This window comes from Staurois parvus, unplaced genomic scaffold (assembly GCF_062004578.1).
Source record: "Staurois parvus isolate SC_StPar_1 unplaced genomic scaffold, SC_StPar_1.0 ptg000159l, whole genome shotgun sequence".
In the NCBI taxonomy this organism is placed as follows: Eukaryota; Metazoa; Chordata; class Amphibia; order Anura; family Ranidae; genus Staurois; species Staurois parvus.
The window spans coordinates 422,931-447,407 of record NW_028317955.1 but is presented as its reverse complement, the minus strand read 5'-3'; the positions used below and the strand labels follow the sequence as shown (position 1 = coordinate 447,407).

Here is a 24,477-nt window from a genome sequence, read left to right as displayed (position 1 = left end):
AATTTGCTTGCCCCCGGCAGGACAGCCTTACTCTCCTAAATAAAAAAAGTCAAAATAGAAATTTTGTTTTTTAAAAATTTAATTTGTTTGCATCTTTTACATAAACAAAATGCAAGGCATATTACCAAACTAAATCCTAATTTGTCCCACCAAAAAAGAACATATGTATCACTTTGTTATCTGGAGAGAAGCTCAACCTCACCATTTAGTAGGCCATTGCTGGAACTTCAGTGGCCAATTGTGTTACAGTACAAATATTTGCTTTGTTGTGGCTCAGTTAAATGTTCTAGGTTGGGGTCATCAAACTGGTTGATAAAGTCCCCTTTTACACTAAAGTTCTGATCAAGTCCGCGTGTCCTTTTTTCCGGTGGACCCAACCCTCCATTCTCCTCTATGGAGCGGCAGGTGTAAACAGACATGTGTCTGTTTACACCTGCCTGCATCAGATCCTCTTAAAACAAATACCGTAGATGGGGATCCATCAGGCTGGATCGGATCAGATGGTAGTCAGGTGTAAACGGACAGGCAGTCTGTTTATATCCTACCACCCATATATTAGAGCGGGCAGAGCAGGCTGTGTCTGTGTCCATTCTGCATAAGTGGAGTGGACACAGACCTGTCATCCTCCTGCTTAGCGGGGATCAGTGGAAAGATCCCCTGCTGAGCAAGTGGATCGCAGGCGGAGTCTGCGCCATGTGAAAGAGGTTATCATTTATTTCTACTGTCCTCTGATATATGAACTTTTTTTTATTTCTGCAGCTCCTGCTCCCGAACAAGAGGCTCCAAAGGATGAAATTGGTCTGTTTATGCAAAGACCGGTGGACGGCGAAGTGACCGTTGGTCAGTATCCCAGTTTGCACTGGTTATATGGAGGGTTTGGTTGACTTTAAAGCACAACCGTAGCCAATACTGTTTTGTTAGTTTTGATAGAGAGATGTTAGAAGCAATGCATAAGATGAGCCAAATCTCAAAATGTCAATTTAGCAATGTCAATTGCTAGTGTCCAGTTCATCTGTTAAACTAAATTGCTTCAGTAAGGATGCCACCATACAACAGGGCTCCTGACACATAAGAGAGGGTTTTAATAGGAATCCAGATATATAAAAACAGTAAGAACTCCACAACAACGGTGATGAAGTCCAGAATTATATTTTTACTGGCTAATCAAAAGAATAAAATAGTCAACAAGTTTTGGGGGCACTGTCCCCCTTCATCAGGGCTTCATTACTGTATAACCTCAACAAAGCCTGGACTCCAAGAGATTTGGGAGATATAGATAATAATAATTGCTGGAAGATCTATATACACTTCCAAGCTTAGTTGAAATTATTCAATAATCGAACCCTGATGAAGTAAGTGAGTGAATCCCTGAACTTCATTAACTGTTTGTTTTTCTTGATTATCCAGTAAAAGATCACTCTGGTTTGGATTGATTTTGTTGTGTTGCTCTTATTGTTTTCTACGTATCAAATTTGTATTGCCCTCATTGAGGAAGTATCCTCTTATTTCCTGTCCCAGTGAAACAGGGTCAGCGGGACAGGATGAGATGGAAAGTTTATTTAATAGGGACAATAACTGTAGCAAAAACACTTTTGTTCAGTAGAGTGGGGAAGGTTTAAAATCTGTCCAACATTTAGTTGGAGTTGAGCTTTAAAGTGTCTGTCACCAAATATTGATATTTCAGTTGTGGAAAGTTGAATCATCTATTGCCCACACTGCCCACCTGGAGCAAGTTATCTGCACATGTCACGGGCAATATAACATTGTTGTGTATAAATCTTTTATTAGATTTACAGTATAGAGACTGAAGCTGGAGCAGTGAGACTTTACATTTTAGGCAGCGGGGAAAATACCTCCAAGCTTAAAAGCTGTCAGCAAACCTCCCCAGTCTACAGACCTATGGAGAGAGAGTCAAAGCCTCCCTGTTGGATTCTTCATTCATTATTAAAATGGAGAAAAGAACTAGATGGGTTGGAACACTTGGAATAACTGTTACATCCCCGTAATGCGGCTGAAATAATCATCAATGTTGGTTGGACTCTGGAATCTAAACATTTTTCTGTAGATAACCTTTTTGTTTTGCCCATCTTTTCCCTTTAATTTTAGGCGATAACATCAAATTTACTGCAAAGGTTAATGGCGCCAACCTCATGAAGAAACCAGTGGCGAAATGGTTCAAAGGCAAATGGATGGACTTGTCTACGAAAGTTGGCAAACACCTGCAGATAACAGAGACTTATGATCGGAACACAAAAGTAAGTGGCCACCAGAAGAGTCTCTAAAGAGAACACAGAGGTCTTACATGGATCATTTGTGGTGGGGAAATAGGGAAACGTTATGATCTGCAGTTGCAAAATATGTTTGAAGGCTAGGTAGAGCATACTTTTAGAAAGCCCTTATTTTGAGTTATTCTTGCAGTGTTTACCTTTAAAAAATTCTAATGTAACTTTTACATTCTCACAAGCGTGTTCTTCCTTATTTTTGTTATTGTATTAAATGTAGTCATGTGCAAATTAGCTTCTACATTGACTCATAGAGGTTGAAGAAGTTAAAGAGACTCATTTTGCCCATTCAGAGCAATTACTTGTCCACCTCCAACCCACTTATGCTCACTTTCCCCACACTTTCCTGACACTCGGCTCTTCCATCATAGCCATTGCAAGCACCCTGTTCTTCTGGATATGAGGGAGCAAATGACCTTCTTCCTGGATGCAATGCTCAGACCTGTACTGATAATCACCCAGTCCTAGCACTGTCATGGGAGGAGGATACTAAAGTATTGTAAAAATGGGAGCGCCACACTAGTCTGTACAATCCATAAAAAAAATATATACTACAACAAAACAGTACAGTCTGGGACAGGGGCGGACTGACCATTTGGAAACTCGGGCACTGCCCAAGGGCCCGGGGTCAGTAGGGAGCCCCATGAGATGCCCCTGGTACCTTTTTCATAGGCTTTTTTGAGTTTGGGCAAGGACACAGGGGCCCCATGATCCCCTATTGCCCAGGGGCCCCATGAGTTGTCAGTCCGCCCCTGGTCCAGGAAGGTATCCCTCACCCTTTGGTTACCATTCTACAAGCCCTGATGAAGGGGGAGTGTTGAGCCCCCAAAACGTGTTAGCTTTTGTTGCAGAATAAATATTTTTTGGACTATACAAGCTAGTGTGGCACTCCAATGTTTCCAGTACTTTATCAAACTCCTTTGGGGGTCTAGCAGGACACCACAGTTGTTGGTGAGCAGCCTCCAGGACCGCATACTACATTTTACATTACAACAAACCATCATATGGTTTAGCACTCCTATCTCACAGACAAATGTGAGGAGGAGGAGGAGAACGCCATCAATACAGTTTAAGCTCTGAAACTATCCAATATGGAGCTCACACTTGGGTTGACTCTCTCAGGAATGGAGACATGGGGAAGAATGGCGTTAGTAGGTGGGGGAGGGTGGGCTTTAAATAGACTCATTTTGCCTTGAATGGTTCCCTTCAGTTGGCCATAGATGGTTTGAATCTTGGCTGATTCCACAGGGACTGGGCAAGATTCAATGCATGGGGCAGCTGATTGTACCCAAGTCGATCCACTCGATCAACTTGGGTACAACCAGCATGTTGGATTTCTAGCATGCAATTATTGCCAGAAGCTATAGCCGCTAGCAATAACAACTGTGTTCTCCCGGTAGGGATGGCTCCCCGCGACCCCCCCCCCCTTTGCCAGGAAAGCAGAATAGCTCTGTGAGAGGGATTCCCCCATGAACACTGACTGTGTGTAGATGGTGGAATCGAGTGATTTATTTCCTGCAACCATCGCATCATCAATGGCCTGCCTTAGCTTACTGAATAAAGTGCAACTATTTTCACTGTAAATAGCCAATCATATCTACAGGAATATAAAGAAAATACACAAGATTTTTGCTTGAATATTGGAAGATTAAAATAAACCCAGCTTCACTAAAATCCCTGCTAAGTAAAGGATCTCATGTTCACTGTCTTTTTTTGTTCTTATCCAGATTTATACCTTTGAAATACACATTATCAAGGCCAAGACCACATATGCAGGAGGCTACCGCTGTGAAGTATCCAGCAAGGACAAATTTGACAGCTGCAATTTCAACCTGAATGTTAATGGTACTGCCATAAATCCAGTGTTCGATTGTGCTTTTATTAGTATTAAACAGTTTGTGACTGCACATAGTGGAACCACATCAGGAAAAAACCTGTGATCAGTGAAGTAAAATAGGGGTAGTATGGACTGTGGTAGGGCCAGATTTTCATTATAGCGTTTGTATTCCCATAAAATAAGTATACCAAGTGTAGGCAAATTTTCCCTTTCAACGGGTGTAACTGCCTCCAGAGGATAGTTTACACCCATGTCACCATCCAAACAACGATCCACAGTAGAATGCTTTTCATGGGGTAGTTGACAGGCAGGAGGTGTTATATTTTAAAGTCCTGCACAATCATGCCGCAATCGCATGCATTGTACGAGCTTGTGGCATATTGCCATTCAGGCAATATGCACATGACCTCTGCATGTGTACACCGATATCTGCTGCCTTTGCAGCAGGGGAGCGGTTGGGGATGGTAAAACCAAAGCCCAGCTGTGTATTTTTACCGCCCCAACCACCTGTGTAAACAAGACCTTAGATTTGTCCTGTGTGGCTATGACATCCACTTTTGGTAAACAGATCCATTCAGGTCTCTAAAGGGATCAAATTGGCACTCAAGGTATTATGAACCGATCAAAATGGCGCTCTCCAGAGGCCATGGGAATAATTGCTTTGAATCAAATGGGTTCTTTACAGTAGGAGCTGTAAAAATGGACTAGTCAACTCAGTAAGTAGATTGTGTCAAAAAAAGGTCTGAATGTGTTTCTAACTGCACAAAATATAAATGGCTACAAATATTATTTTATAAGAAATACCACTAGAATTCTAATTCATTGTGGACCAGTAAGAATTTTTTTGCCTGTTACAGCAAATTGAACCTTGCTGTGTAAGAATTTATTCACACAAGCCGCTGTGTTACAATGCAGCTTCTGGTGCGTGGTGCGATCTGGCTGGATAACTGCAGTGCCAACACGTCGATCTCTGTATATTGCTCTGTTAGTCTTTTTTTTAAGAAACATTATTGAAATGTCACGCAGCAATATTTGATTATGTTCCATTAGCAGCTGCATGGTGAAAAGCGGTGGATTGTCTGTTGTACTTTTTTCAGCACACACCACCCATGAACCTGGCACATAGGAGACAGGGCATTTTGCTTGCCTTGTGGTGGGACTGTGATGGAATAGGTACCCAACACAGTTCCACCGCACCTGGTGTAAATGGGCCCTAAGGGTTTTTTGCTATCCTCTGAAGCAACTGTGGACTTAGGGTTCTAAGAATGCAAGAATGTTTTTATTTTATTAATTAATTATTGTCTTTTAGTTGATGGACATTTTCAACCTTTTTCAAGTAACTATATAGTGGAAATGATATGCCCAACAAGACTCAACCGCTCAGGAATGTTTAGCGGTTTTTGTACCTAGGTTCAGATACACATTTATGGGGATTTACCAAAGTTTCCTTCAACTGTATTAAATGAAAATTTATACATGAACTATTAATATGTTTTTCCACTTGTACATCCTTCCTTATGCCAATATTTTCTTCACCCTTTCTCTGTGCAGAAGCCTCAAATACAGGAGACATTGATATCCGTGCTGCATTCAAGCGGACGTAAGTATCTGCCCTAAATGTATTCCACTTTTACTGTCTGATTGAAGCTACAACAAAAGAGTGTCTGATGGTTGAATGTGGCAGCGAAGAGTTATTTTGTTAGAAAAAGATGAATATAGTCAGTTAGTATGATTCTGAATGACTTATAGAAAGATTAAATTCAAGCTTGGATAGTGGATGGAAATTGGCTAATACCAATAGGAGAGCCCTGCTCTTGATGGTCAGAGTGTATGTTACAGGAATATGTTGGGTAAAACACAAAACTCATATAAATAAAAGATTTGTAAAGTGAAAATATATGTATGTGTGTTTTAGTTTTTGTACACATTGTTTTAGGGTAAAATAAAAAATCTTGCAAAATTTTTAAAGCTGGCCATACGCTAGTAGAATTTTGTTCAAAACATTTTACTTTAAGAATATTAATTCAATTTACTAATCATTAGTGCGGTCAAATCGACATTCGTTTTTGACCGCAGTGACAAGAACATTCGAGAGCAGGGTGGCAAATTTTTCTTAACCAAAATATTTTCTAGCAGTGTATTTGGTTTTCATTAAGGAAAGTCCATTCATTCCAAAACCAAATGTTAAAAACAAAAACAGTTTTGAAGTACTTTCGAACGACATTCGTCAAGTCATCAATTGTACTCAGAATTTTCATACGAATGTTTGAAATTTTGTTGTAGCATGTCTATACAATCTTCAGAGACAATACATACCAGGGGCATTGTGGGAATAATGGGGTCATTTTCAAGTGTAATTCAATATATCTCTACAACTTGTCTGATACATCCAGGAGCATAGTAGGACCAACCAGAAGGAGGATATCCATTGCCAGGTAGACAAACTTTGCTTCAGCAACATTTCTAAAACTTCCCAATGAATGCCTTCCTAATGTGAAAATGAAAACTCTGCCCTTATAATGAAACTGGGGGGGGGGGGGGGCAGAATGATCCTGCGCTTTTAAAGTAGAAAACCACTGAGCACTCTCTACATCCATTCTGCCCACATAATGCTACCAAGTGCAATTTCTGAAAATGACAATTCTTGTGAGTATTGTTTGCATTGGCCATATATGGCAGGGTGTTGCTAAAAACCTAGTGCATTAGACTACATGTAATTTTCCTGCAGAACATTTTAGATATTACCATTCATCTCTTCATGTAGCCTTTTGGGTCATTTCGTGTTTATGGGTACCTTGAGGATAGGGTAAGGACAATAGTTTGCCTTACTATAAAGTATATCTAAAGCCTAATTTTTTTTTTGCATAGAGTAGGGTAAGGGTAGAACCCCTGCTGGAATTGTTCACCATCTCCCTCTTGTTGGGGAGATTACCTTTATTTTATGTTTTGTAGACACAACAGAAGTAAAAGCAAATGGCTCCAACATGAGGGAAATCCTGTATTCCAGTCTTTTTCAACTAGGGTTCCATGGAATTATAGATCTCCTCCAGAGGTGGCTGGGGGTTCCTCGAGTGGTGGATAATTGACCTCCCATGTGATGGTGCCTACATATGCTTGTAAGAGGAGCATCCTTCCCACTGGGCACCACAAATGTAAGGGGCATTTTCCCAAAGACACCAATGGAGTAATTTTAGCAAGGGATCCCTAAGACCTGAAAATTATTTCAAGGTTTCCTTTGGGGTAAAAGGGTTGAAAAAGGCTGCTCTAAACATTTATCATTGGAACAAGTTCTCCCAGTGGTAGATTTCTTTTTCATTCCTGCACCGGTGACAGCTCAAATTTTGGTGACCGCAACAAGTTCAACCAGCACCTGACCCTATTGCCACAGCCTGGGAGTGCACAGCTAAGGGTGATACCATATTATAGCTCAAATTAAGAAAATATAGCACTCAACCAATAAACCTCACAGTTTTAATGAGATTGTATTGCAGTAGTAGTGACAAAACATGCAAGAAAAGGCAAGGTACAACATCTGGCCCACCTTGGTGTATCACATCCATTCTTGCACTTATTGTTACAACTACCACAATATGACCTCATTAAAACCATGATGTTTATTGGCTGGGTGTTATTGGCTGAGGCTTATTCATGTTTTCAGCAACAAAAACCAGATAACCTCTCAGCACTCCATCAATTAAAAAAAGTTTTGGCTTTAGATACACTTTAAAGGTTTAATTGACCTTTTCAGAAAAAAATGACAGGTGTACTAACACACTATACCCTCCATACCCCTACATTAACTAACACTATACACCCTCGATACCTCCTGGTGGGTGATGGACTTTCAGTGCCCACGCAGCTGGTGTCATGGTCTGGGGATTTGAACCCTTTGCTATTCTTCCCTTTATTTTCAGTAGCCATTCTGAGATCATTCAGAGCGATCCCTGTTGGTCGAAATGGTCATATGCTGGCTCCTGACCAATCTGAATTGCTCTGATTTGGCTTAGAAGCCCTGTAACCCTTAAAAGGGTTAGAATAATGCTGCCACGGTCCTGCCATGAAGGTACTTGTTCAGGCAGTTCCTGTTGTGGGTTGACAGCTTTCTCCCAGTTGTGCATTGTCAACCTGTCAAATGCACCCCTGGTAGACACTATCAGGAAGCCGGTTCAGAGCAATGAGGTGCAGCTGATGCTTGAGCAAATACATGCAGGCAGAAAGCATCTGAAAGAGGCAGCAGGTGGTCAGCAACACTGAAATACAAAAATATATTTTTTTTAAAAAGAGGTGAAAGACAAAATTTAATTAAACAAAAGGGATAAATGTTTTTGATATACAGTGCTTTAGCATACTAAACATGGGCAGAAAACAGTAGCACACAACTGAATAGGTAATAGAAATCTCATTCCATTTTTATAGCCTGCAGTAAAAATATTATAACTGACATCTGGGCTGTCATGGGCCATACCAGTGATAGTAAAATATGGGGTCATATATGATTGGTGTAAACCCAGAATCAGTATCAGGGCAGATTTTATCACTCATTAGGAAGACTGCTTTTCCTTGCCATTGGGTTAGTTGCTGGGCAAATGATTACCCAGAATTTGATGTAAGCTGTCATGGAAGATCTGCTTCTTTATTCAGATTTCCAATGCAAACCAGTTCTGTGATACTGGTTGGAGACCATGCGTTTCTAATACACCTGGCACCTCATGAATCCATGCAATACTCAGCTTTTCACTTGTTTTCTGGCTTTCTAAGATTGCGCTCAGTTCTCTGCATGTATAGCAAGTCCCCTGCCCTGTGTACACAGCTCAATGCACAGAATTTACGGCACTCTAATTCTCGGAGGCTTGTGTTACACCTGTCACTCAAAGATTAATGTTTCCTTGTAATGTCTATATATTACCACATGCTATGTCTGATCCTTGCTGCACCAGCACATTTCACAGTTTGACTTTAGTCACTACTGGTGTATAAAAAATAGTATAGGATGGGTTGTTCAATTGGAATTGATCGTACAGATACATCTATAGACACACCACACGCACATATACAGTATGTACATGCACACAGAACATATACCACACATACATACAACATATATATTTACGCACCACTTATCACCTACACACAAATGCACCACATGCATAAATGTACACCACACATACACACAAATACAGTATCTTCCAGAAGTAAGAACACCCCTCACATTTTTGTAAATATTTTATTATAACTATTCATGTGACAACCCTGAAGAAATGACACTTTGCTACAATGTGACGTAGTGAGTGTACAGCTTGTATAACATGTAAATTTGCTGTCCCCTCAAAATAACTCAACACGCAGCCATTAATGTCTAAACCGCTGGCAACAAAGGTGAGTACACCCCTAAGTGAAAATGTCCAGATTGGGCCCAATTAGCCATTTTCCCTCTCTGGTGTCATGTGACAAGGTCTCGGGTGTGAATGGGGAGCAGGTGTGTTAAATTTGGTGTTATCGCTCTCACTCTCTCATACTGGTCACTGGAAGTTCAACATGGCACCTCATGGCAAAGAACTCTCTGAGGATGTAAAAAAGATGGCCTAGGCTATAAGAAGATTGCCAAGACCCTGAAACTGAGCTGCAGCATGGTAGCCAAGACCATACAGCGGTTTAACAGGACAGGTTCCACTCAGAACAGGCCTCGCCATGGTCAACCAAAGAAGTTGAGTGCACGTGCTCAGCGTCATATCCAGAGGTTGTCTTTGGGAAATAGACGTATGAGTGCTGCCAGCGTTGCTGCAGAGGTTGAAGGGGTGGGGGGTCAGCCTGTCAGTGCTCAGACCATACGCCGCACACTGCATCAAATTGGTCTGCATGGCTGTCGTCCCAGAAGAAAGCTTCTTCTAAAGATGATGCACAAGAAATCCTGCAAACTGCTGAAGACAAGCAGACTAAGGACATGGATTACTGGAACCATGTCCTGTGGTCTGATGAGACTAAGTTAAACTTATATGGTTCAGATGGTGTCAAGTGTATGTGGCAGCAACCAGGTGAGGAGTACAAAGACAAGTGTGTCTTGCCTACAGTCAAGCATGGTGGTGGGAGTGTCATGGTCTGGGGCTGCATGAGTGCTGCCAGCACTGGGGAGCTACAGTTCATTGAGGGAACCATGAATGCCAACATGTACTATGACATACTGAAGCAAAGCATGATCCCCTCCCTTCCGAGACTGGGCCGCAGGGCAGTATTCCAACATAACGACCCCAAACACACCTCCAAGATGACCACTACCTTGCTAAAGAAGTTGAGGGTAAAGGTGATGGACTGGTCAAGCATGTCTGCAGACCTAAACCCTCAAACGGAAGGTGGAGGAGCACAAGGTCTCTAAAATCCACCAGCTCCGTGATGTCGTCATGGAGGAGTGGAAGAGGACTCCAGTGGCAACCTGTGAAGCTCTGTGAACTCCATGCCCAAGAGGGTTAAGGCAGTGCTGGAAAATAATGGTGGCCACACAAAATATTGACACTTTGGACCCAATTTGGACATTTTCACTTAGGGGTGTACTCACTTTTGTTGTCAGCGGTTTAGACATTAATGGCTGTGTTGAGTCATTTTGAAGGGACAGCAAATTTTAATGTTATACAAGCTGTACACTCACTACGTCACATTGTAGTAAAGTGTAATTTCTTCAGTGTTGTCACATGAAAAGATATAATAAAATATTTACAAAAATGTGAGGGGTGTACTCACTTCTGGGGGATACTGTACATCAAATGCAGGCAAATATACCACACAAGGCAAGTCAGATCATGGAGCTTCATAGCAGGCCACCAGGGACCTCCCTACTGTCATTGCTCTTAACATAAATTAAAATCAAGGAAAGGTAGTGGAGGATGATAGATGTGTTTTTTATATGCAAACAGATTTTGTATGTTTCTATTGTCCCCATGGGACCCCCTTCCACCCCCAGGCCCCATGGCAAGGGCAGCACAGTGGCTAAGTGGTTAGTACATTCACCTGGCAGCACTAGGATCATCAGTTTGAATCCCAACCATGGCACTACCTACTTGGAGTTTGCATGTTCTCCTTGTGCCTGTGTGAGTTTCCTCTCACACTCCAAAGACATGCTGGTAGGTTAATTGGATACTTGAGTGCAGGGACTGATGTATATATGTAAAGCACTGTGTCAATTGTCAACACTATATAAATACCATTAATAATAGAATCTGGCATGAATATTGTTATGCTACTGCACCACACAAAGAGACACATACACCACACGCATATATACATATTACACTTACACACAAATACAATGCACAATTACCATTGCAGAAAAATGCACAAAGCAGCAGACACTTCCCCAGGATCAAATATTCCACAACGCAAAAAGTTCTACAGAAATCAGTTTGTAAAAACAAATGTACTAGAGTACACAGAATCTGGAGCAGCTGTGCATAGAAACCAATCAGCTTCCAACTTCAGCTTGTTCATTTAAGCTTTGACAATAAAACCTGGAAGCTGATTGGTGGCTATGCAGAGCTGCACCAGATTTTATGTGCACCAGTTTTAGTTACTCCCCCCAAAGTATCAGAACACAAGCCAATAATTTGTAAAATGTATTCCACTTGCCTATTGCTATCCTTATATACATGTACATTAACACATTAACACTGAGTTTTATCAATGTGAGTTCACGTGTGCATGTCACAGTACTGTAAGGTTCTACTTATCCTACAACAAATCAGCTTTATGCTGTTTTTGTTACAATAACTTGCCTTGCTAGTAATAAAGTATATATATAGCCTACATTTTTGGTTGTGGATAGAGGAAGGGTTAAGATATTTACAGGTTATTTTGTTTTGTTATCTGTGTCCTGTTGGTGAGGTTTCCCTTTACTTCCTATCCTGGAATTTCCCTCTTGGTTGTTAGCAGAACAGGTGGCCCCATCAGCAGATTAGCCATCACCTCTTGTTCTGGTTACAGCTCTAAAATGTTGGATTTCCCCAAACTTTCGGTCTTGGTGAGAGTAGTCACCAGAACAAAGAGAGACGTGATTGTCCTGAGTGGGGACAGCAATAAAAACTTGACAGGAGGTATAACCCCTCTATACTCCATCCAATGCAAGTAAACGTTTTGCCTTTGCACACACTGTAAGGTGAATCACTAATGAAATCAAGGATTTGCCATCCACAGCCAAGAATTCCAGCAAGCAGGTTGTGGTTGGTGACTGTAACAATCGCAATATTATAAGTACAGCAAATGTCACAGAAATGTGGATTTCTCTTCCAATAATAGGAAATCCATACATGCATTAAAAGGGACCCACCAATGTAAAGGGCATTTGACGGCAAATGAACAGCAAATGGTTTGGCAAACAGACTATTTTGTGCTTTTATAAATATGCCCCAAAATATCCACTTAGTCTACTTTTATGTCAATGTTAGAAAATCCATTGGAATCAGATTTATTTGCCTTTTTATTTCTGGTAAGGACTGTGAGCTCCAATCAATTGATTCTGACATGTGCAACTTCCTCCTCTTGATACAATGTGTGTGGGGGCAGCAGTAAGTTCACTGAGTAGGTTGAAAGGGAATTTTAGAATGTGGTGGCATAGGCAGGCTATAGATTATAAGATTTTCTTTTCTGCAACCACAGGAAAGAAAATCATTCAATACCCTCACCAACACAGTCAGTGTTGATGGTGGAATCCCTCCCACTGAGCTATCGTGGTCTCCGGGCGGGGAAGGGGGGCACGGGGCACCATCTCTGACTGGAGAACACAATGAGTATAGCTGGTAATATTTGCATGCTAAAATCCGACATGTTGGTTGTACCTAAGTCGATCGATGGATCGACTTGAGTATAATCATCGTGCCCATAGATGGATCAAATCTTGGTCGGCCCTTAAATCTCTACCGACACCTACTGTGGCTATTATGAGGAACTCCCACTCTAACTGCTGTATTTTTTCATATATTTCATATTATTAAGACTGTAACAAGAGGAGCTACAACACACAAAGGTGTGCAGTATCACCCAAAATTCCTAAGTGGACAGGGACAGGGGCATGTATAATGTAAGGAAGAACTTGTTGAAGAATTCAAGATATAATGGAAGCTAGAGGCTGACTTAGCCACTAGGGTTGTACCAATAACTAAAAAAATCCCTTTTGGCCAGACTGATCCTTTAAGAAAAATGTCACAGAAGATTTTCTGAGCTGATGGTGTCACTGACAAAGGTAAAGTCTTCATGTATTCCTAAGGAGCAACCATCAGATGCTACCACCCACTCGCTTTAGTAAATTCTCCTTAGGAATAAATGAAGAACTTAGTTTGACAGGTGACACTCTGATTTTGGCTGTGATGTGTAGCGTTCCAGATGTGTTAAAGGCAGATGAAGGTTTACCCCGTGGGTGCTTGGAGATGTTTAAAGACCTGGGAGATAATCAGTCTGTGATCCACTTAACTCTGAACATTTCTAAACCAATATTATGTTTTCCTTTCCATTTAAGATATAACAGGGAATGTATTGTAAAATGTATTATTAAAATGCATTATTGACCTCTTTCTTTTCATGATACTCTCTCTCTAGTGGAGACGGAGCAGAAGAAGCCGGAGAGTTGGACTTCAGCGCTCTCCTCAAAAAAAGGTTAGTGTACGATGGCAGTACACTCCCCTCCAGTGGATCCTAGTTCGAAATCCATACCAATCCAACACCTTCCGGAAACACTTCTGTGTGTCCAGTAACCTGTCACTGATATAGATATTTATAATTCCTTGCAATCTCCCATCTTCCCCTCCATGCCATATGTAGAATTCCCATTGACATATGAGACATAAATATAATACCGTGTATCACCTTACACGGATTCTTTGAATTGATACAACATTCTATCTCAGTCAACTTCACACAGTATTCGTATCCCTGGCGCAGAAAGTTTACACTTCTTTAAAAGTTCTTGTCAGTCTTGTAATACATGGAAGTTGTAGAATGGTTTCCAGTCAGGATTACATATCAGTGTGACACCTGCATAGATGGAAACTTATGAAGAACAGCAGAGGGCTTCTGTTGTAACTTTGTATGGGGTCCTGTAATGCTGCCTTAGATTATATTGCACCTTTGTAGCTGAATGGGTGTGGAAACTAACTGTATAGTTCCTACCAACCAAATCATTTATAGGATAATATACCCATGGCAGAAATTTTTACAAATATACCACCATGAAACTTATGTTGGGAAGTTGTAAAGAGACTGTTAGTTTGCCCAATTAGGGTTGAGTGATAGGTTCGCGTAAATAAACCCTTTCCCCCACAACCACTGATACTAAACCTTTGCAGTGCTTCCTCACTGCTGCATTGCTTCCTTATTGCTGCTCCATATGCAGTACTTCGGGACAAGATGGAGCTGGTGACCTTCTCTCCTCATAATATACAGTGGTCAGGCCTGAAGGGCTAATCAATAGGCCTGAAAACTGCCATGTGGGGAAGGTGAGAAAGTAAATTACCACTTGCATTCCAGGTGTCATTGTAAGTGGCACAGGGACAGCGGCTATTTCTCCCAATGCTATTTTGAAAACGCATTGAGACTTTGCGGTTCCTGCGGTTCCCTGTTGGAAGTGTAGACTTTAACTACCAGCTCTCATTAAAAACCAGAATCCAGCACTAAGGATCTTGCTACACTGTACTCCAAATGAGTGCAGGTAGCTCATCAATGTAAACAAAATGTTTCCATATTGTTTTTCTCATTGGGAGCATAGAAATGTCACAAGTGATGCCATGGCATTTTCTCTTAGTAGAGATGTTGGGTCAGGGTTGTTGCAGCTCTGTCCAGTGGCTTCTTGCAGCAATAGACCACTGTTATAGTGATCTATCGCTGTCTGATTGCAGCCAGCATTAGACCAATAACAGACAGCATTAGGCACAAACATTGTCTTTGAGCTTTACCAATCTGCCATGTTACGCACAAAATCCATTATGTGATGTTGTTTTAATTGGCAGATTTGATGGTTTATTTTTGGGGTAATATCTAGGGGTGTGTCAATTACGTAATTGTTGCATTGGGAAAAATTACCAGAATTTTTTTTTTCCCTAAAAAAAAAATACTCTTGTACAAATCTACCACCAAATTAAAGCCATAAGTGTCCCAAAGAAAACAATATTGTAGGTTAGGGTAGATTCAATTGCTGAAAGGCATAATGTGTGGAACCAAGACATCTCCAAAATGAAAAACCACTCTTGGAGGATTAAGGGAGAAATATGCCCAGGACTCAAGTGGGTAACCTTATGTAAGCTCTAAAAGCATCCAAAACAAAGCTTACACAGGGTTTGGTCTCTTGGCTTTAGTGCAGGAACATAGTGGCGGGGAAGTGTGGCGACAGTAATTATCAGTGGTTGGGAGCTGTTCATTAAAAGAATGGGCAAAGTGAGTCTCTTTAGGGTAATTTCAACCTCTTTCCATCAAACAGTCTGCCACCAACACTTCTGATCTTTTCACAGTGTTGGAAAAACAGGTGGTGGCAGGTTATATTATTTAGAACATTTTTTAAATCACAAGCTGGTTACCAAAGGTGTGGCAGCATTACATTGGCCATAGACTTTGCAATTGCTGGCAAAAGCATCCATTTGCAATATCCATCAGTCACAAAGACCACCAAACAGAACAATGCAAGAAGCCGCCAACTGTTTTTGTTGTAAAGCAATCAAATTGGTTGGTAGTAGGCTGCTTTATGCTGTTCAGTAGATTTTGCTAAAAACTGGTAGAAAGTGGTTGCATTTGCCTGAACATTGCTATTTATACAGCTGATTTTACACTCCTTTTCATAGTAAAAGGAAAACAGTATTAGATGAATCATACTATATTGATTGTTTTTCCATTTCTCACTGGTAACTGACATGATTTCTATGCTTCATATTCATGTGTCATTTTCCTATGTTCTTATATCTAGCTTTTGCTCCATGTACATTCCCTATCCTCTCCCTGTTCACCTGTCTAGCTGGCTTTGGGACTGGTTGTGTTCCAGACACTCCAAACTCTTGCAGTTATTGTACCTGCAGCTTGCTTGCTGCCCTCCTTTCATAGTCTTGCAGAGCTTGCAGTATTCTTCAGTCCTGCTCTCTTGCAACACTTACTGCTTCTTTTGATCCTGCTGCCTATCAACACTTGCTGCTTCCTTCAATCCTGCTGCCTATCAACACTTTCTGAAACCTTAAGTCCTGCTGTCTAGCAATCTTTGTTGCATCCTTCCATCCTGCTGCACTGCAAAGGTTTCTGCATCCTTCGGTCCTTCTCTCTTGCAATGTTTACTGCATCCTTCCACTCTGTTGTTCTACAATGTTTGATGCATCCTTCTACTTCTTTGTCCTGCAATGTTTGATACATCCTTTCACTCTATTGTCCTACAATGTTTGATACATCCTTCCACTCTATTGTCCTACAATGTTTGATGCATCCTTCCACTCTATTGCCCTACAATGTTTGATGCATCCTTCCACTCTGTTGTCCTACAATGTTTGATGCATCCTTCCACTCTGTTGTCCTACAATGTTTGATGCATCCTTCCACTTCTTTGTCCTGCAATGTTTGATACATCCTTCCACTTCTTTGTCCTGCAATGTTTGATACATCCTTCCACTCTGTTGTCCTACAATGTTTGATGCATCCTTCCACTTCTTTGTCCTGCAATGTTTGATGCATCCTTCCACTCTATTGTCCTACAATGTTTGATGCATCCTTCCACTCTATTGCCCTACAATGTTTGATGCATCCTTCCACTCTGTTGTCCTACAATGTTTGATACATCCTTCCACTTCTTTGTCCTGCAATGTTTGATGCATCCTTCCACTCTATTGCCCTACAATGTTTGATGCATCCTTCCACTCTGTTGTCCTACAATGTTTGATGCATCCTTCTACTTCTTTGTCCTGCAATGTTTGATACATCCTTCCACTTCTTTGTCCTGCAATGTTTGATGCATCCTTCCACTCTACTGCCCTACAATGTTTGATGCATCCTTCCACTCTGTTGTCCTACAATGTTTGATGCATCCTTCCACTCTACTGCCCTACAATGTTTGATGCATCCTTCTACTCTATTGTCCTGCAATGTTTGATACATCCTTCCACTCTATTGTCCTACAATGTTTGATACATCCTTCCACTCTATTGTCCTGCAATGTTTGATGCATCCTTTCACTCTATTGTCCTGCAATGTTTGATACATCCTTCCACTCTATTGTCCTGCAATGTTTGATGCAACCTTTCACTCTATTGTCCTGCAATGTTTGATGCATCCTTCCACTCTATTGTCCTGCAATGTTTGATGCATCCTTCCACTCTATTGTCCTGCAATGTTTGATGCATCCTTCCACTCTATTGTCCTGCAATGTTTGATGCATCCTTCCACTCTGTTGCCCTACAATGTTTGATGCATCCTTCCACTCTGTTGTCCTACCATGTTTGATGCATCATTCCACTCTGTTGCCCTACAATGTTTGATGCATCCTTCCACTCTGTTGTCCTGCAATGTTTGATGCATCCTTCCACTCTATTGCCCTACAATGTTTGATGCATCATTCCACTCTGTTGCCCTACAATGTTTGATGCATCCTTCCACTCTATTGTCCTACCATGTTTGATGCATCCTTCCACTCTGTTGCCCTACAATGTTGGATGCATCCTTCCACTCTGTTGCCCTACAATGTTTGACGCATCCTTCCACTCTGTTGCCCTACAATGTTTGATGCATCTTTCCACTCTATTGCCCTACAATGTTTGACGCATCCTTCCACTCTGTTGTCCTACAATTTTTGATGCATCCTTCCACTCTGTTGTCCTGCAATGTTTGACGCATCCTTTAGCCCTGCTTTCTTGCAATGTTTACCATATTCTTTTATTCTGTTGTGTAGAAATGCATGTTTCAGCCTTCAGTCCTGCTTTCTAGCAATGCTTGCTGCATCCTTCAGTCCTGCTGTCTAGAAATGATTTCTGCATCCCTTAGTTTATTTGTTTTGTAGCTATTGAGTAATTATTTCTATCATGTTTCCTTCTGTATTTCCTCTCTTTCTTTATGCTATCACTCTTCTCTTCTGTATCTGTCATTTTCCTATCTTCTGCTGTCCTTCATCCTGCATACAGAGAGTAAGTTTTATGCGATATGCATGATATGTGTGATTAAGCTTTACTGATGCTTTTGGCCTGGCGTAATAATGCAAGTGGCTCTGACCAATGTTTGGGGACCGGCAATACCCATTAATGCTTTGCTACTCGTTTTCTGATGCTGCTTAATAGTTTTAACTTAAGGAGTCAACTGCACTGGTTCTGCTCATTTTCTATCTAAAGCAAGTGACCCCTCTGATGCCACTGTGTTGAGTGACCGCTCTATCCATTCTTCTCATCAGTAAGTGGAGAGACTGTGGAACAGCATGTAACTCATCCGTCTATATCTTGGAAGGAGAGACACCTCTCCGAGGAGATGACAGCTGAAATCCAATGAGTAATAGGATAGCGTGCATCATAGGCTGAAAAAAGGGTTGTGTTACTATATTAAAACCTCCCACACTGTTTTTTTTTAAATATATACTTCACTAGAATATCCTTCATCACAATATATCCTTCGCCACTAGAAATGGGAAAAAAATGTGGATGGCAGAACCAATGTTGAAAGAGCAAGTCATTCTGGGTAAAAACGGGTGTCTACACTTACACTTAAAGTAGATCTAAACCCAATCACTAAAAATCTCCTTTATACTTTAACATGTTAATGTCATTTCAAATGCTGTTTTCAAATATTTTAAATCTGCAGCGTTCAAAAATATAATACCAAGTGATCCTGCCACAAAGGTCCTTGTTGAGCCACTTCCTGCTATATGGTGACAACTGCCAACCAGTTGTGCGTCTGCATTGTCATGATGTTACATGCATCCCAGTGGCAGTTCTAACGCTCGTTAGGCAAGCATGGTCCACTGTAGTGATCAGAAAGCCAGTTCAGAGCAATAATGTTGGAACAATGCCGGAGTAGGTGCATGTAGACAGGAAGTGGCTGAACAGGGCTGGAAGAGATCAGCAGCACTAGGATGCAAAAAAAGATGGATAAGAGGGGAAAATTGTATTTTATGAGAGCAAAATAACATGTCTACTAAATGTAGTAGTTTAAATCTACTTTAACTCCGAAAAAAGAGAGTAAATGCAACTGAATACCTAAAGTCAAACTTTAGTCATATTGTTTATATTTTGAGTAGCATTGCTGTAGTGTTCATTTGGGCTTTTCTTCATTTCCCTTTGCATCCTGTTCTGGTGACGCAGAGGCCCATGAAGTCCAAGGTCCTAACAATATTTTCACTTCCCTTTATTTAAGTCTGTATGCTTTCATTATATGCCATTCTGAATAAAACAGGACATATTCCTTATTCTTATCTTCCCATATTACTTTTTTCATATTTTCTAGATGACTTTCAAGTAGACCCATAAGGGTTTAAAAAAGTCACAATTTTTCAATTAGCTTTTAAAAGCTAGAGGACAGTTCTCAGATTTTGCTATTTTCCAAAAACAGAGACTTATAATCTGCTGATAATATTAGTGTCTTGGAAGTTTCCATAGTCCTTGAAATTAAAATGAAGTAGCCATAAAGGTGACGGAGACTGTCCTCTAGCCTCAGCCATTACATTGACCAGAGTCACTTCAAAAAAGGTGCCATGTTTGCAACTTATTGAAAGGGTGGGCAGTACATTTTGAGGACTAGGGAATAGTGATCCAATGTCAGGCCTTCATCAGGGACCTTGAGGGGCATTTTCACCACTGGTGAACTGGTTAGATCGTTGTAAGCAAAACTGTCATAACTTCTAACACTGAATGTGAGCTAAAGGGATAACTATATATGACGATATACTATGTGTAAACTATGTTTAAACAACTGAGAGTGTTCGCACAGAGCATGTGATGGCAAACTCTGTAGCTGAGACAGCAGTATTAGAGCAAATGTGTATATTATACTGTGATGACCCACTTAGGAAAATGTTTGTCAGCAACAGGAAATGTGCAAGTGTAAGAATATTATACTTATGAAGTCTGGTCTGTATCAGGGCTCCTAAGTTCCTACATAAAACCTAAAGTTGTCCATTAATTTTAGGGAACAGTCAGATGTACTGGCAGGATTAAATTACCCACTGGCTAAAATTTCTTCTGACTGCTTCATATCACTTTATAGACTTGTAAGTTCTGCTCTGCCAAGCATCCAAATTTATTCCAGTGGAGAGGGGCAAGTGGAGGAAGAGAGAACCACACGGCTGGTGCTAATCAAACAAAACAATAAGGAAAGGCTTTCTAATCTTTATGAACAGATGAACAGGTTGTCCAGCAGCATTTTTAGACACTTAGGGGTTGATTTACTAAAATTAGAGTGCAAAATCTGGTGCAGCTCTGCAAAGAAACCAGTCAGCTTCCAGTTTATTTGTAAAAAGCTTAATTGAACAAGCTGAGGTTAGAAGCTGATTGGCTACCATGCACAACTGCACCAGATTTTGTACTCTCCAGTTTTAGTAAATCAATCCCCCAGAGCCATGAGATCATTATCTTGTGTATAAAGAAACCTTAGAGCAAACCTATTCTTAAAATCCAAGGTTTGACTCCAAAATTTTGGAATTCATTTCAGTTTATTATGACAAAGCAATAAGTAAAAACACATAACTTTTGCAATCAACCCCTTTAAGAAGTTTTTTGCACATATGAAAATACAAAGGAAACCTTCATTCTTCAGGCCTCACAGGACATATCCTGCCCAGTCCCGATGCCCACCCTGATTAAAGTGAGCAAGGAGTAAAGTCTAGGGACAAAAAGAGCTGCACTGTCATATCTTGTTCCTCCACTTCTACAGTTGGCCTCTATGCACCTCAGCAGAAAAATGGATGACAAAGTATATGTGGGCTAAGGAACAGCTGTGTAATGAATAAGTTCTACATCATTCTCAGATGACTTGTCTCACACTGTTTGAAGTATAAGGTTGTTTGAGCCCAGGTCAGCTTTGAGGATTCACACACATAAATAACACATAGTGGATTCCCTTGTGAGGGATTTGCTGTTGCCTTTGAGGATCAGTGTTTTTCTGAGTATGGGAAGGCCACAAATGAATGGAACTGTAGCATCACTTTAAATTGGATGCCACAATCTCTGTGCATTTTAGCACAGCACAATGTGAAGTGAATTGTGGTTATGGTTATATTTTCTAAAAAAAATAATATAAATAAATACAGAAAAATATTAATTTTCTGTGTCAACTTGATACTTTAGAAAAATCCATTTACCCAACTTCGAGAACCAAATGGGCAAGCTTTCAGGCCCAGCCTAATTGAAAAGGCTCATACATGCCTAGACTGTTTACTTCGATGTAGGCCAGAATGGCTGGTATGTGTGAGAGGACAAGTAGACTTCTTTGAGCTCCTGTTGGCTGTTTAGTTGTCATCTCAACAGGAAGTTATGGGAAATCTTGCAATAGAAACACCTCATCCCTTGAAAACTGTCCAAGAAGATACTCTCACTTCCTGTTATCTCAGTGCACAAAAACAGTTACTGTTCATACAAATATCAATGCTCCACCAGGTTTAATTAATACTCATATGCAAATATGGATGGAATGTCGAGGATGCTGGTACTTGGACTGACCAGAGATATGTAGTTAAGCAGCACTTAGACCTGTCCAGGCGTCAGGGTGCCACATTACCATTTTAGGCATACGTCATTGTCTGCATTTTGTGGTCACTATCTTCAAAGTTGTCCACAGCTAGAGATGCCAAACAGTTTTGCCATGCCTATTAGCCACACAGACTCTTAGAATGCTGTCACAGCTACAGGGTTGCTGATGTCTTGAATTATTATTTTAGAGTGGTAGAAGTTACAGTGGCTTGTCTAGTATCACTTGCATACGTCTCTGCATTGCACCAATCTTTGGATTGCACTTTTTTTTTTGACTGCCGAATTTTCTCTTTGCATGCGATGACATCATTCTTTGCCTTTGCTTAGTGCATGTCTGAGAAGTTGTGTTTACGTTTGTGTCTACCTCTTGGCCTGGTTTCAGCAAGTGAATGTGATTGCTTTGCACTGACTTGTCTTGCTCTCTTTTGCCCTCGGTGATTTGGGCGCTGTCTTCCGATGCATGCTTTTTCTGAATACTTCTTTGCAAGTCCAGCAGTTTCCTGCGTTCTGTAAATCGGTAAGACCCATAATATATAATGGTCTTCCCATGAGGCCATAAAATGGTTTGTAATTACAGTTCTTCAAATAGGTATTCTACCATGTACCTGTGTTATATTCTCCAGTTCCCCACACATAGGAAATAGACATGCACAAAAACGGGGACACCCTGCTGTTAGGTAAAATCAAGTGGTAAAAAGAAAGTTTAATTTGAAACATATGTGGAATCTATCTTCTGTTTATAAGGTGGTTCCTAAAGTATAACTAAAGGCAAAACTTTTTTTAGTTTTGGATAGAGTGGAGATTGATTAGAAGAACCCCTGTCAGTTTTAATTGCTGCCTGTGCCCCGTTAAGGAGATTCACCCTCTGTTTGTCCTGTTTGCCATTATCATTGAAAGCAAAAGTAAAAGAAAATCCCAAATTTTGGGTTGTCCCCAGAAAAGAGATAGAGGGGAAATCTGCCAATGGGGACACTAGTGCTGGTGACTTGGGGGTCCCCAAGGAATTCCCTTAATTCCCAGAGATTTCCTCTCATTTCCTATTTGGCTATTGGACAGGACATGAAGAGAAACCTCCGCAATGGGACACAGTTGGTAAAAAAAATCTGACTGCTTGGACCAGGCTATTGGCTAAGAACTGCATCTTAGAAGGAAGGGGAACAAGTTACATTTTCAAGGAATCAGACATTTCCAAGGGCTCAGGCAGATACATGGTGCAGCGGGGGAGCACACTAGGATGAGTTTCAGTGGTTGGGGCTATGACCTGCCAAGAGAACCTGTCATTTGTCCTACCCTGAATGGGCAAAGTGATTGGTCCTCTTTAAACTGACTTATCAAGGGTGAACAAAAGAGAAGAAAAACTGAAAGAGATTGAGTACGTTTAGACATATTTTGTAAAAAACTAGAGCTGGCGTGGTGAAACTCATGATAACCAACCACAAAACTCTTGTGCCACAAACCACACAAAACAAAGATACTTAAACAGCAACTGTAGCACCTTACAAATATCCAAAATGTTTATTTCATGGGGGATGCTTACCAATACAGTAGGCCTGGAACCTGGTGCAGTGTTTCTCAACAGTGAGCTTTCAGGGCTAAAAACCCTTTATTAGCAACACCTAAGGGTTAGATGGGTTATGATAATTAACATTCACCACTCATTTAGGATTTAAATGTCAATGCACCACAAATTTTTGTTTTCTTTAAAGCCCAACCAGATTCTCGGGTAAATACTTTCCAGGTATGCCAAAACAAAAGGTGTTCAAAGTCTTACAGTTAAAGTATTTTAGAAAGCGACAATAGTCTAAGTAAAAAAGCCTGTGCTCTGCCAACATGCAGCAGAGGACTATTACTTTCTGTGTCGGAACAGTTGTCTCTCTGAAGAGGTCTGCCTCTCCCCCTACTGATTCAGAGCCAGAGCTCCTCAACCAGCAGGAAAAGTGTTTTGTTGTTTGCAGATCTTTACCTCTGACTTGGTAGAGGGCATGTTGGATCTCTGCAGAGAGACCACTTTTTCCATACAGAAAGCCTTTCTCTACAGCATGCTGACAGGGGACAGGCCTTTCTATTCAGGTTGTGGTTGTGGTTGTTTTTTTAAAGCAGATGCACTGTTAGACTTTGCACACCTTTTTGATGAACCTTAAATATAATTTGCTGGATTATTTGGGCTTTTATGCATTTTTGGCTCAAATATGTCTTTTTTAGACATGTGCACGCCAGAAGTTTCTGTTTCATTACAGATGCATTCGTTAATTGAAGAATTTCGTTTTGTCATATCTGTTATGGGGACCTGATTCGTTTTCAGAATTCGTTTTGTATCTATGGCATTACTTTCATATATTCATTGGTTTGGGTGGATTCAAAAAAGTGTCAGAAGATTGCTTTATATTTGACATATTATCAAATTGGACAGATTCAATATTTTTAGATGCTAGTGCAACCCACCAAGAGAAATGGCATGAGCTGATTGGAGAATATTGACTGACACTAAGTGCATTTGAATTAACAAATTGAACAAAATTCAGATCCATCTGTTACCTGAATTAAAATTATCGAACAAATTCGAAAATGTAATTAATTTCCCCATGGACCCCAACTACTATCGCATCATGTGATGTCATCTGAATGAAACAAATGCATTCGTCAATTTCGTTATAATTTTTTTTAGATTCGTTGCCATTTGTTTCTGTGCCTG

General features: G+C 40.7%; 1 protein-coding gene across 1 annotated transcript in view; it reads left to right on the top strand.

Annotated features, from left to right (window-relative positions):
- Positions 1-24,477, top strand: part of MYBPC3 (myosin binding protein C3) — a 173,023-nt gene that overhangs the window by 31,264 nt on the left and 117,282 nt on the right. The window contains exons 4-8 of the mRNA XM_089675793.1: positions 760-840; positions 2,107-2,255; positions 4,010-4,127; positions 5,671-5,719; positions 13,696-13,752. Coding sequence (XP_089531919.1) covers positions 760-840; positions 2,107-2,255; positions 4,010-4,127; positions 5,671-5,719; positions 13,696-13,752 — 454 coding nt within the window. The remainder of the gene's footprint in view (positions 1-759; positions 841-2,106; positions 2,256-4,009; positions 4,128-5,670; positions 5,720-13,695; positions 13,753-24,477) is intronic.